General features: G+C 37.7%; 1 protein-coding gene across 1 annotated transcript; it reads right to left on the reverse strand.

Annotated features, from left to right (window-relative positions):
• Positions 1-10,884: 10,884 nt before the first annotated feature.
• Positions 10,885-12,475, reverse strand: LOC114361182 (uncharacterized). Its single transcript, XM_028316149.1, has one exon. The coding sequence runs from the start codon at positions 12,368-12,370 to the stop codon at positions 11,399-11,401; it is 972 nt and encodes a 323-aa protein (XP_028171950.1). The 5' UTR covers positions 12,371-12,475; the 3' UTR covers positions 10,885-11,398.
• Between the last annotated feature and the right edge of the window lie 2,501 nt (positions 12,476-14,976).

A 14,976-nucleotide genomic window follows, 5' to 3' on the forward strand; every position in this document is an offset into this window, starting at 1 on the left:
CACTACCATCGTTCCTCCCTTCGCTTGTATGGGATTGTCCGCCCGAGTATGGATTGATATGGATTCGTGTTTTTTAAACTGCACCAAAATTATTGTTTTTTAATTTGGAAAAAACAGCGTTAAGTGTGTTAGAAACTCAGAAAGAGAGCAAATGATCAAAGCGTCATCAATGACGTCATAATAGTTTCTCAAAGTGAAAATCTAAATTAATTACAATATATTTCTTGTAATTCAATAATAATTCAAATAAGCTACAATTCAAGTATGGTTGAGGCCTAGATAATTATGAAAATTATAAGGTAGTCTTACTTATAAGCATACTTATCAAAAACGATTCCAGATTAATTTTACCAATTACTTTAATGAAGTCTTAGCATAATATTATTATGATAATTATATCGGCTTAACAATGTCTGAGCCGTATTTATTATATCAGATTAATATACAAAAGTAGAGGCAAGTAAACAAATATTAATATACCTTACTCGTTTCGGCACAACCCTAAATCCCGAGCTACTGCCTCTATCTTAACCATGAAACCTTTTTCAAGTGATTCTTACAGATCAAATTATTTATTATCCACATATAGGGTGTCTATACTGTCTATGTATACAAGCATGTGTACACATTCAAGGCTCGGCGCAAATGGGCCACCGACCACAGCCACCGGTGGCCAGCGACGGCGACTTAACACACTTTTTGTATAGTGGCGAGTCGCGGACACTACTGTAGCGAATGGCCACGTGTTTTTTTTTTATGAGACAGGAGGCAAACGAGCAGACGGATCACCTGATGGTAAGTGATTACCGTCGCCCATAGACACCCGCAGACCCAGGGGTGTTACAGGTGCGTTGCCAGCCTTTAAGGTGAAGATACGCTCTCCTCTTGAAAGCTAGCAGGTGTGCGGCGCGTCTATAAAAAATATATTATAAAGTGTGTTAAGTCACCGTCGCTGGCCACCGGTGGCTGTGGTCGGTGGCCCATTTGCGCCGACACAATTTAAGATATTTGATGATTGTCTTTGAAAAGTCTGAAATTATTTCACGTTCTTTCTCTTTCGCAGTAAAACTTGAAACTAGAAACATAAACCAGAAAACTTCCTCACAATAAAAACGGGTTGTTTCGGGAAGTATCTATAAACTGGGAATGTCAAACAACGTTGTTAATTAACGGTTGGAGTTAGCAAGTTTCAAGTAGACCGAATAATACCGAGCCGATGTATGGCGGTCGAAGTCAAACAACACCTTCAATCTGAGATGGGGATAGAGACAATTGTAGTAAGTCCATAGAGAAGAGAGTCTAGAAAGAAACTTTGTAAATCATCGTCATCACATTCCGGCACAGGACGTCAACTTCTAAACTTAGACCTCCCCCAATGACTTCCACATCGCACGGTTGGTAGCAGCCTGCATCGCGCCTTATGGAAATCATTGAGGGAGGCCTATGTTCAGCAGTGGACGCTCTGTGGCTGAAATAATGCTGATGATAATAAATGGTAACCAGCTCAGTCAATTGGTAAGGGGCAGTTTTTATCTACCAATCCTAAAACCTTTAAACTAGCAGGACATTTATTTATTTATTTTATTTTTATTTATTATTCATTATTGAGCAATTACATATTTGATCCAAATAGCGTCCTAAATCCTCTTTAGGTTTGTCTAGACGCTATTGTTAACATATTAAGCCTCCTTGTATAACGCCACAGCAATTGCTTCCAGACGCAATATAGCTTGCACTAATAACTGCAAATGGGAACAAATAAAAATCCAAACTCAACTGCACGTAATTTCTTCACTGCCGCAGTAAAACACTGCCATTTTTGAGACTCGACTCCTAATGATCCCAATTCGAAGCCATAAAATGCAACATTTACACATTTCGAGGGTTTTCAAGCTACGGCCACGTAATGGCTCGACATTACAATCACAAGGAACTGGGGACACAGTTGGCTCATTTCTTATTCATCACTGTATTGAGAAGACTTAAGTATTTTACATGATTTAATAATTTTAGGGTCCGGGTTTTATAATCGCGCTGACCGCTCTCTGATCATTGGCGCTGACAGATCAATATGTATGTAATTAAAGAAAACGTTTCTGAGTAACGCTGATCGCTCGGCAGCAACGCTTCATACATTCAGGAGCAATTCTCACCAAGGCAAGTGGAGAATTTAGCCTACAGTCTCCATGCTGTTCCGACGGATTGGGGAGATCTGATAAGTAGCATATTTGTCCTTTGGGTGACCAACGATAACGATTTAACGATATATCCGGGAAGAGTGGGATTCAGTGGCCAATAATGAACAAATTATTAATAACAGTGGCTAATTCCTCACTGCATACTCTCAGAAAGGCTACTATTCCACCTGTATTGTGACCAACTACAAAGCTAATAACCAAGCGAATGATTATTGCAGCTGTATAAAGCTGTATAACTAACGTGCACCCTCAAACCGATTGCTTAATCAGGCGTTTTGACGGTGTTCGTTAATCCGTTGTTCGATTCGCCCTGTTCGGTAAGTAAATACTAAGCAAATCCGCGCTAACTATCGGTTGGATAGCTGATAGCTGGCATAGAGACCACAATTGGTCGGATTGTTCGTATTGAAACAACTGTTTACATAGAGATAGATAGGTATTAAAGTGTGAAAAGGTTGGTCGAGAAACAAAACATTGATTGATTTACGATTAGATGACTGCAAATTATTGTAACATGATTACACGAAATGCAGCAGGTCTATAGCACATGACCGATTGTTGTGGAAATCTTTGGGAGGCCTTTGTCCAGCAGTGGTCATCATTTGGCTAGAACGAAAGATTAACGAGTACACAGTTCATAAATAATAAAATAAAAACTATAAGGACTGAGGAAAGAAGGACTATAGGAAAGGCTATGTTCTTCTGATTAATTTCGTTGTAGGTCCAATGACAGTTTAACTTTCCCCGGGGACAAACTTAACCTTCATTGGTTGGGTTTTTATGGCGGTCATGCTGTAGATCCTGTCTACACAGGAGTTGCAGTGGTGGGAACGAGAGGTGGGAATAGTCCCATTATAGGAAAGATTTAAAATTTTAGCAGGATTGTTTCTTAACAATCTTTCCTCCAGTCTCTTACAAACTCATGTAATTCTCATTGTATAATCCCGTAAGTACTTGTAATTAAAAGTGAATTTACACCGTTCATTAGACGAAAGCTCCCACAAATTCAGAAAAAGTTAATCCAAGTAGTGGAAACGGAAAAAAACTCGGCGCACAACTGCATAGTTTCTTCGTTTTGCGTTCTCTATTCGCAATTCGGCAATTTCAACCAAGCTGTATCTCAGAAAAGCTGTTTTTTTTTTATAATGACTTCACCTAGATTCGAGGTAAATAAATAGGTGATAGAGTAGTTAACTATTTTAGGAATTTTACGAAAACTAAAAGCTTTTTCAAGAACTTCTTACTTAGCACTTAAGTAGGTAAGTAAGATACTTGACTAGCTTAAATTTAACAATTCAAATTAAATAGATGAAATATTTAACAATTTTCATAGTTTCTAGACGAAAATCAACACGATAAATATATACTTCTATACTAATATTATAAAGAGGAAAACATAGTTTGTTTGTTTGGTTGTAATGAATAGGCTCAAAAACTACTGGACCATTTTAAAAATTCTTTCACCATTCGAAAGCTACGTTCACGAGTAACATAGGCTAAATTTTATTTTGAAAAAAAAATAGGGTTCAGGGGTCAACGCGCGCGAAGCCGCGGGCGGAAAGCTAGTTAATTATAATTCTATAGGAAATGTAAGGGCACCTCACTATATCACATTGGCGTCTAATCAGTATTTTTAAAGTGAAATTCATTGCACAAAGACACTTTCTTTTGTCTACTGAGTCACAAATTTAGTCGAGGAAAAATTATTTACTAAATTTTTTAAACGATTTTGAACTTTTATAAGTCTTCGAAAGCTTACTTGTATAATCGTCTATCGTTAAGTGGAGATCAGAAAAAATTAAACTAGATCGACTGTAGGTATCTTATGTACAATTATTATTTACGAACTAAGTTCTCCAACCAATATTGGCGTCAGTCAACTCTAGCCTGCCTACACACATCGTTTAGGAAGCAATAACGATAGTATCTTAGCATGTATAATTAGAGCCGACTGTGATAGTATTACCATAATATGGCAAGGCTATCGGCCCGTTTATCACCCGTTACTGTGTAACAAGCTACGAGAACTGGACACTGATTTGTGCATATGCAAAGTGAAGGATAATGCACTTATCCTATTGAGTTACGTCTTTTGATGAGGAGTAGATGTTTAGATCATGTTTCTATCAAACTGCCAAGCGTTTAGTTAGGAGATTGAGTAAAGTAGGGTGTGCAAGATGCTTAGGCTGAGTTGCAACACTTATCTTTGACCGTAACTATAACGATAACCGGTGTTTTTGTACGGATTTTGACATATTTTTAACGTTTATCAAAGTTAAAGTAAGATGGTGCAACTCAGCCTTAGTGTATGCCGAAGCTAAAGTAGGGTAATCTGAATTATCAGGGATATTTAAATACTAATTTGACACTCAAACATGAGTTTTTTTTTCTTTTGGGAATGGAATGGGCATAGTTTTCTATATTCATTAAACAAGTTGTAAGTATAAGATCTTATTTGGGGAACGCATAAAAATCAATTGATTACTCATTGTTAATTAAAAGACTTCAGAGTTAGACGAGAGCGGTAACGAAATTGAACTAATGAAACAAATGAATAACGTTGACAAAATTGATAGTTTTGATCGAACGATCGATGTTCATTTGTTTTCCCAAACTTTTTAAACCCGTATTGAAATAGAAGCTGTACCTGGATAGACGAAAACTGCATGGACGCTGTGAAAAGAGGTCCCGATTGCTTGCATGCAATAAAAAGTGGGATACACCACAGTATAATAGTTCGTCAATATTGACCGGCCCATCGTGTCGGTGTGTTTACCGCCTTTAACGTACGAAATTATCGGGATATGGTAGACAAAAGCTAAATTAGCGTGAGCACCCTCGAATTATAACGTGCGTGTGTGTGTTGATTTTTGCATGGAATTAGGGAGTTCTTTTTGTGATTGTAATGTAAGTAGTATAGAATGTAAAATAAGTACAGTCCTCTCAACTTAAGCTGAGAATTGCATTTGTGTGAGTGCACACCGATAGTTTGGGGTGGCAATCGGCTTGAAGCGCGGCGCGTCCCGCGCATGCTTTATTATAGCAAGCGGCCTGAAGCGCGGCGCGTCCGCCACGCACCGCTTCCTTGTCGCTCACATACTTCACTTCACCCCCGGTACTGGTAGCAGATACGTGTAATTTTATGTAATTGTGTTCCAAATATTAGTGAAATGGCTCCTACTGTAAGTGAATTTCCTGTACGAAATCCATTAAGCAGTCAAGTGAAAGAAATTTTATGCAAATTGAATACGTATTTTAAAGGTGTGAACGAAAAGTTTTTAGTCTGTTTTTATTTTGTAATTTTATAAAGTTTGTCTTTTTGTTGTATTTTGTAAGGCTGGCTGGACGCCCTCTCTATAAACGGTGCTCGCAGAATATCAGCGTCGAGGTACTTCGTGCCTTGGCATATGCTGAGCGAGGACCTGTTTTTATTTATTTATTTATTTAAAAGGATGTGTCAAGTGTCGTTACATCGGCCCAATTGGTAGCAAGTGTTTTATAGACTTCCTTTTAATAAAACATTAAAATTTTATTTACTTGTATGTGTTTTACTAACGGTACTTTTGGCGATCACTCACACAAATGCAATTCTCAGCTTAAGTTGATAGGACTGTATTCTCTATTGTTATCAATTTACGAATGACTAGCAGTGACAATGTGTTGCACGTATGCGGTTGTGGTCTGGCGGTACTGGTTATATGTAAGAAGTCAAAGACAAAGGCGATAACTAAGGAATCTTAAGTTATATTAATTATTTACATTATTGTATGCAGTGCAGGTGCGGTTTTGTTCCTCAGTCGATGAAGCACATGATGTCGTGCCCTGAGTGCCCGAGCAACTGCACGCAGGAGGATTTAATGAATGCTGCTGACTACGCCACTCTTGTAGCGGAGTTATGGGCTGACACTGTGTAGGTTTGTTATCAACATGATAAGAAGAATAATTATTTCATCTCATTGAGAATGAAAGAGAGACAGTAAATTTTACCGATATTCAGGTCTCTCGTTTCTACTAGATCATTACTTTGTACAATATTACCTGTATTTTTAAAGTTCGTTATATAACCGGGGTCGTTAACAAAAACGCCAAATGGCAAACAAACCAGGACTACAAAATCGTTCAGCGCCGTGCAGCTCGGATTGAAAGCTGGCGGAGAATTGAATTCGCACGCAATTGAAAACTATAATCGTTCAGATGTGTAGTCGCGCGTATGCGGCCGCACTAATGCTGTTAAGAGTCGATAAGAAAGTATCGACAAGAAAGTATCGATAATTGACAAATTCATGTACGGACAACGGCTAACCAAGATGACCACTTTAGCATCTTGTCTGGTTGTACTATGAAAGATTTTACAACAAATAGACTGACCTTTACTACTAGACAGGCTTTGCTGAATTAAGATATTAAAAGACAAGATTAAATAAAGAAAGATTAATACATATAGCCCAAAACATTACAATACTTTGCATTATTGCACATTATATTATTGACAAAATATCAACAACTCTTTAAAAGCGAAAGTACAGTTGCAAAATACGCGTAGCTATAAAGTAATAAGTGGATTCATTTACAGACAGTAGCCTTCAAACACAAACCTAGGTTCAAAAATTCCATAAGTGTCGACTCGATAAACTAATTGATCATCGTCAAGGCACATCACTACGCTGCAAACGGCCAGCGCTGAATTGCTAGTTGGCATACGAGCTGGTTTCAACGACTGTTTTGGTTAGAATGGCGTTTAAAGGTTGCCGGTAAACGGTTACACGACCTAGGTTCAACTGCTAGTTTAACTAACCACGTTTAAAAGTAGCTACAAGTTAAACCGTTTCAGGGCGGTGAGAGAATGCAGTCACTACTACACTTTTCAACTCGTTTCTAGTTGAAAACAACGAAAAATTTCAAGTATTTAAGCTGATATGTGTTCAAGTAGGTAACTGAAGTTAAGTAATTTAATTACATTTAATTAGCTTATTTTTAGTTATGAAGACAGGATAAAACAGCAAGAAGTGATCAGTGGTGTAGGTATTTTTTTCTTTAAACTCCGCGATTTTTAAATCAAAATAGCAAGAAGTTTACAATTAATTTTCTCTGTGTTTGAAATTGAACCCAGAGCAGTAACATCTAGTCCTGTAACCACTAGACTTCATTAGATGTATGAGCAGAGCAATATTAGGTGAGGTTCCTGACTTACAAAACAAAACAATGCCAAAACCGGGCAAAACAAACAAACCGTATAAGTCAAAAAAATTGCAAAACAACCCCGTGATTGCAACCCATCACTCCAGGTGCGTACTAAGGCCCGACCCCACGCCGGGATAAAAATTGAATATTCCACAAATCGGGGGAGTCATGACGCATTAGCGGACAGGGATGATCCGACACAGGCCGGATTTGGGCCCCGGGAAATTGCGAGCATGATCGATGGCGGTGCAGATGTCGCGTTTCACGTGTAGCGCCTCTATTCCTAAATCCGGCCCTGTGATATGAGTTGCCAGGATCAAAATACATAGGCCATTTTTTATTTGGAACCGTGGAAATGTAAGCAAATTGGTGTGAAAAAGCAATTGGTGTCTTGCAAAGTCGTGAGTAAAATGTGACTTGTTCATTTTATTTATTAATCTGTTATCTGTAGAGACAATAAATAATGAGGTACGTACCTACTTAATATTTGTAACATTTTAATAGAATGAAAAGGGGCCGCACGCCCCGCGCTTCCTTAAAAATTACAGCCATAGCCTATCTCAAGAATATAACGAGTTATCATCACTTTTCAATAGTCCTATTATTAAACCCCAAAACGAAATAAAACAACCTTCATGACACCCAAATATATGCAATAAACACAAGTTAAAGCAAGAGTGAAAACATGACTAATGTGAATTTAACCCATTCACAAGAGGCAAGGGCCGACCCCTAATCGACTTTAAAACGGAGTCGACTGCATAAATCAAATGTAACGATGTTAGGCTAACAAGCAAATCTTAGTCGACAAAATCGGACGAGTTCTTTAAATCGGCGATTGGTTCCGTAGAAGATATTGAATGTCAGAAGAGCTCCTTTAGAAAGGGCGATCATGCTTATACAGGGTGTTTGGTAAATGGGTATATGAGCCGACACTAGCCCATGTTAACATTTAAAACAGACACCTGTCCTTATGACAAATCCGTATATTTGAAATGCTTTGTTGGTAATGTATTCAATATGATCTTCGAAGTGCAACTTAGAATCAAAAACAATACCCAAGTCTTTCATCACCGAGACATGTTCCAAAGGTGCACCACACAATCTATACTGACATTTAACAACATTGGCCTTTTTTGTGAAAGTGATGCTCTTACACTTGTTAAGACTAAGACAAAGCTTGTTTTTAATACAATATTCAGAAAGCCGGTTAAGGTCCTCTTGCAATTTATTACAGTCATCAATATTAACTATACTATGATAGACCTTTAGGTCATCTGCGTATAAAAGAAAATTTGAGTTTAAGAAACAGTTACCAATGTCATTAACAAACAACACAAAGAGCAATGGTCCAAGAATCGAGCCCTGAGGAACGCCGGAAGTCACCATTATTGAGTTTGAAGCGAAACCGTTTACAACGACCCTTTGGGTCCTATTCATGACATATGAAGCAAACCAACGTAGTAAATTTCCCCTGATTCCATTAAAAGCAAGCTTATGTAGTAGCAGCAAATGATCCACCTTGTCAAAGGCCTTGCAGAAATCAGTGTAGACTGCATCTACTTGTCCACATGCGTCCATGCGTTCAAAAAGAAAGTTTGTATAAATAAGTAAATTACTAATAGTTGATCTCTTCTTTACGAATCCGTGTTGTTCGGGAATTATTAAACGATGCACAATCGGGTACACCATGTTATGTACTAGGCGTTCAAGGACCTTAGACAGAACAGACAATAAGGAGATAGGTCGGTAATTAGAAACATCTCGCTTACTACCGCTTTTAAAAACTGGTGTAATATTAGCAGTCTTCCAGGCAAGTGGAATTATACCCTCAAGCAGAGTCAAGTTATACAATACAAATAGTGGTTTACAGATGGTTTTAGCAGTTAATTTAAGGAACAGGGGAGGTAAGCCGTCGGGTCCGGCTCCTTTGGTAACATCCAGTCGCTTGAGTTCGCTCTCTATATCCGACAACGAAATACTGATCTCAGATAAAATATCACAATTGGCATTGCTACCAGTAGGTAAGTTGTCAATATCTAAACGACCCAACGAAGATTCCTCATACACTGAGCTAAAGAAACGGGAGAATAGATTGCATATGCCCTCCGGGTCGTCCGATTGTACGTCGCTATATAACATGGTGCTCGGTAATCCTGATTTGGACTTACGACTATTTACGAATCTCCAAAATGTCTTGACATCATTACGTAGGCTCTCTTCCACGCCATTTATGTATTTAGAGTAACATTCTTTAGACATCACCTTGAACCTACACCGATAATCGCTAAATTCCACATAATCACTCCTGTTGCCATATTTTTTCCATTTAACCCATGCTCTTTCCTTATTCCTAAATACATGAATAAGGGGTCGTGAAAACCATACCGGAAACTCTTTGGGCTTAGATAGACGCTGAGGAACATTATTTTTTATTATTTCATATATTTTCTCATAGAATAAGGTAACTGCATTTTCTATAGGCAGATTTGTCAAAAGTAGTTCCCAATCAGTGTTATTAATAACATTATTTATTGATATATAATCGCCTTCTATGAAACAAAACCTTGGTTGAGAGGATCGAGGCATTGGCTTGTAAGGTAACTTGAAGGTAAGAGCAGCATGAAATGGAGGGTGCGATTCATCTATAGGGAGTATAGGGGTGGCGGGAGGATCCAGCAGACACCCATCACTATTAGTAATAAGTAAGTCAAGGTAACGACCCTTATTATTTGGCAAATTATTATACTGATAACCCCCTACGACAGCTAAAAAGTTAACAAAATATTTTTCAGTCGGAGTATTAAGACTGCATAGCGATGGTTTTAAGTATCGAACGTCTGTAACAATAGTCCAATTCAAGTGAGGCAGGTTTAAGTCGCCCGCAATGCAAAATGTGTCAACTTGATTGCATAAAATAACATCCTGAAGTATATCAAAAAATGATTGATAAGTGGCAAGAGGCTGGTTGGGAGGTATGTAAAAACCACATATTAAATGGTTCATACCGGTCTTACTCGATGCAACTGTTACCGTAACATAGTCAATGAGTGCGGATATGTGTACATCGTCTGTTACTAATGCTGACCGCTGCAGCACATTGAATAAACACCGAGACGCTTGGAGTTCACGTCTTATCGCAATCAAAACCCCGCCCCCGTCCAACTTTCCACTAGCCAGGCGGTCGCGATCACAGCGGAATACACAGTACCGGGGGTCAATGAATTCACCGTCACTTATTTGAGGCACCAACCAGGTTTCAGTTAAAATTATTATGTCATAACATTCGGACAGTATATTAGCATATAAAGTATTTAATTTCGTTCTCAGTCCCCTACAGTTCTGATAATATATAGATATTTTATCCATGTTTAGAACAATAGAAAAAATGTATATAATTTACTATATTAAGATAAGAAAAAAGTACAGTGTTCACCTTAAAGTAATAAATATTATTCATTTCCAATAGTCGAAATGTTAAGAAAAATGCAAAATGTCGGTCGCTAAAAAATAAATCATGACTGTTCGTGGAGCAAACGACAACAGATTCACTGAATAACACTATCAATTTTAAGCCATAATATGGATTAATATAACTTACCTTTGTATTTGGGGCAATTAAAAGTATTACACGTATTCTATTACCATCCAATAACGATCTCAGCCGAATATTTAACCGGTGATTGCCGTATAGGTAACAACTACAATTGCTGATTATCATACAAGATACACCCTCAAACACTGCCAATTGATAATAAGTATAGGTAGATTTTGGTACACAATCATAGCCGTGAAAGCAATAATACATAATAAACATCCAGGCCTGCAAATTCGATGCAATGCGAGTACAATTTGAGCAGGCACAAAACACTATAGATTCACAAGATCGTAAACAAGTTTGCACAGAGCAATGCAAGACACAGACAGCGCAGCACAACGCGATAATATTATATAGGTAGGTTTGTTCCTTGAGCACTAGACACTGAATTACAACACCAATGAGCAGCAAAATGAAGAAACTAGCCATTATGCTGTGGCTTAATCCTGGACAGATCATCCCTGTTCCGAATAGCGACAACCGGCGATGTGTCGTTCGCACGGACGAGTATATTTCCATGTTTAATCCACATAAACCTGTAACCACACCTTTTCCCCGCTTCTCGTGCCTCACGAAACAATTCCTTATTTTTCAGCGTCAGATGTTCATTTATGTAGATGTTTTGTACTGGTCCATTTACATTTATTTGATCAGTTTTGATGCCTTTTGCTAGTCGTGCGGCGGCTATAAAGTTGTCACGCAGCACTCTGTTTGTAAACTTCACAATTATATTTTTTGGCCTTGAACCCCGAGGGTCTGCTCGGGGGACACGATGTACAGCCACTATATCTTGTGCCGATATTGGATTTTTCAAAAGCGTGCCAATTTTCTCCAATACTGTCATTAGGTTCTCGCCTCGCTTTTCAGGCATGTTGCTGATCTCAACATTGCACATACGACTGTGTTGCTCCATTTGGTCAATTTTTGATTCCAATTGTGAAATACGAAGATCTTGAGGTTTTATTTTCCCTTCTAAGGCGTTAACACGTTGCAGTGCTTCTTCGGATTTTTTATGTAGTATGTCGTATTGATCACTCATGTGCTGCATAGATTTTTTGACATCATCAAGGTCACAACAAAATTTCGAAAACTTTTCCTCGTACTTGGTAAACCAGCCCTCCATGGTCTCAATAATCTTGCTCTGAAACAACTGCATATCCTGACGAATGTCATGAGCAAAAGCCAACCACGGGTTTAACTTATTAGCCCCACAGTCAAGTGGTGATTCTTTTTCAATGAGGGACTCGTCGTAACCAGCCACAGATTTCGGCTTCATCTTCCGTTGGGTCACGTAGTCAGGTGGAGTTTCCTTCTCGATGAGGGATTCGTCGATGCTCATCTCTCCTCGATCCAAGCCCACGTTATCACGCTGATTAAAAGTGCTGTTTATCATTATGCGAGAGCACTCTAAATCGCAAACTACTCTGTGATGCCGTAGATGACGTGTGGCAAGTGTGCGGAGTGAAGCGTGCGCGCAACCGGTTCACCGCAGGGTACGCGACGGAATGATGAATNGTATATTATTATTATAATAATTTATAATAGGTACTTTTGATTAAACTTTTAACTATTTACCAATCACTGCTATTCCTGGCAAAATTTCCCACACAAACTTGCTGGACTTAATGTAAGTTGCATTTTATCTCCACATCAAAGTTCATTAAGCTTTCAGTAACTTGAACAAAATGGCAAAACGGACAAAGATACTTCCGCGTTTATAATATCATTATTACCTGAAATATTTTAGCCTAGAATATGCACCATTACACTGGCGCCATTATAATAAGTAGGTATCACATTCAAAGTAACTACAGCCATCCCATTCTTAAGTGATAATAAAAATCCTCTTAGCTTATTATTACTTTCTCTTTGGCTAATTGTTCGTTAACTTCCGCTTTTATGAAATTATTCCGCCTTTACGTAATGATGAACCTACTTGTTTGCTTCGTAATGATTCTGAAAATGAAGCTTTACTTGAAAAGACATCTTAATTTATGTACCTACTTTGACGAAATGTTAATAACCTTTAGTTTTTGTGATCTATGGTTAATAACATGTTCTAACATAATATATTGATTTAATCAGAATTATAATGAATGAAGTCATTTTTAATTGTTTAATGCTGAAAAATGTACAATCAAGTAGTAAATTCCTTTCTGAACTTTATTATGACGTACTATCGGCAACAGTGTTAACTGCCCATTGCCAGTCATGTTATCTTGTTCTATCGCAAAGAATCACCATTTGATTAGAGCGAGAGAAAAACGGAAATGGATAGTTAACAGTGTGGCCGTGTGTACGAGCAATAATTCAGATGAAATTCAATCATATAAATGACATTTACTTGTGAATAGACTTTTATCTGTCTATGCACTAACATATCATATTATTACAAACGAAAATGCGGTACTAGGTATGTTCCTTAATTGCAGCTATAAATCGAGATTTTGTCGGTTAAATCTCTTTTTTAAATTAAACTAGAAGTATGTAATTAGGATAATAGTATGAAAAAGACGGCACTAGCTGCCTACATTTTATAGGCTTATAGCCTTAGCCTTCAGAAGTTATCCAAAGAGGCTATGGCCGGCGCCCTAATGAAAACAGGTTTTCAAGCGGAAAACTCGCACTGAGAAGCGCACCGTGAAACGACCTAGTAGCGCTTGCCCGGTGAACGGACGACCTGATTATGGTCGGGTGCAGGTCGCTATAAACATAGTAAATAGATAGATATCAACATGGAGTGCTTTGGTTTAGTTATTTATACTGATATTACATACATATTATATCACAATAAGTAACATGTTATTATTGTTCCTAATTAACTTACAAATCAAGTCAATAACGGATCTTAAATCAACGGTACTTAAATCAACTGTAAATTAATTACTTATTCTAGAGATAAGTCCAAACACATTTCAGAAGATTGATAAACATATTTTTAATTTGTTTTTATCCCCAAATCTCATCCACGTGCTGATTTTTTCGCGTTAGATTATCCCTTAAAAACAAACTCAAACCTTTCATCTCTATACACCGCGCTAAAAATAAACAAATAAAATAAAATTTGTATTTATTGGAAACAAGAAAATTAGCAATTTTATATAAGAAATCGAGCTTTATATATTTGTAGATTGAAAATCGAAACAACGATTGAAATGTTTCAGTCACTGATCACAATAAGTAACTATTATGCCCAGAACACACGGTGAAACGCAACTGCAACGAAACTGCAATTTCTAGTTACTTTTGAGTTGCATCTAAGTTTCTGCTATAAATTCCGTTGAGAGACCATACTGATCGCGTCATGTGTGGTCTCTCAACGGACGCTATGGCAGAAACTTAGATGCAACTCAAAAGTAACTAGAAGTTGCAGTTCCGTTGCAACTGCGTTTCACCGTCTGTTCTGGGCCTTACAATGGCCTCAAAACGACATCTTTTAAAAACAAAATCAATGTCAGTTAGCTTAAATTATTTACAAAACTGCAAATATCTTAGAGCAATCTGATATAATATCATTATACAACAAAGTGAAAGTTTTCGTTTCAAAATACTTAACGAGCGTAGAGACGGCTTTTCACGAATTGTACGAAAGATGTGTGTTTAATGTGAGAAAACGTGTTACCTACTTCCATGATAATGCCAGCAAATTAAAAGAAATATCGCTGAAGCTCACCAGTTTTGAGACGCCAGGGAATATTTCCTCTTCGCGCGTCTGTAATATTGTAGTCCACATATCATAATAATCATTTCTTTTCATTGCGACTTGAAGTTGGTTTTCGCAAATACCTATCTGTATTTTTAAGCTTTATTACACCCCTGAATTCCCAGCTTAGCTTACATAGTTGTTATTCTCTTGTAAGTGTAATCCTAAAGAGTTTATCGAGTGGAAAAGAACTTATTAGGTCGGAGGTTCGAGTCCGAACGAGCTGTTTCTCTTTTTCTTAAACAAATAAATCTCATGTGCCAACTAGAATTTGGCGTTTAATTTTGTAATGCATC

This window comes from Ostrinia furnacalis, unplaced genomic scaffold (genome assembly GCF_004193835.3).
Source record: "Ostrinia furnacalis isolate ACB-3 unplaced genomic scaffold, ASM419383v2 OfSCF5444, whole genome shotgun sequence".
Lineage (NCBI taxonomy): Eukaryota > Metazoa > Arthropoda > Insecta > Lepidoptera > Crambidae > Ostrinia > Ostrinia furnacalis.

Bases quoted from the DNA above. Each gene is read 5' to 3' on its own strand.
- LOC114361182 (XM_028316149.1), bottom strand. From the start codon at position 12,370: ATGATAAACAGCACTTTTAATCAGCGTGATAACGTGGGCTTGGATCGA.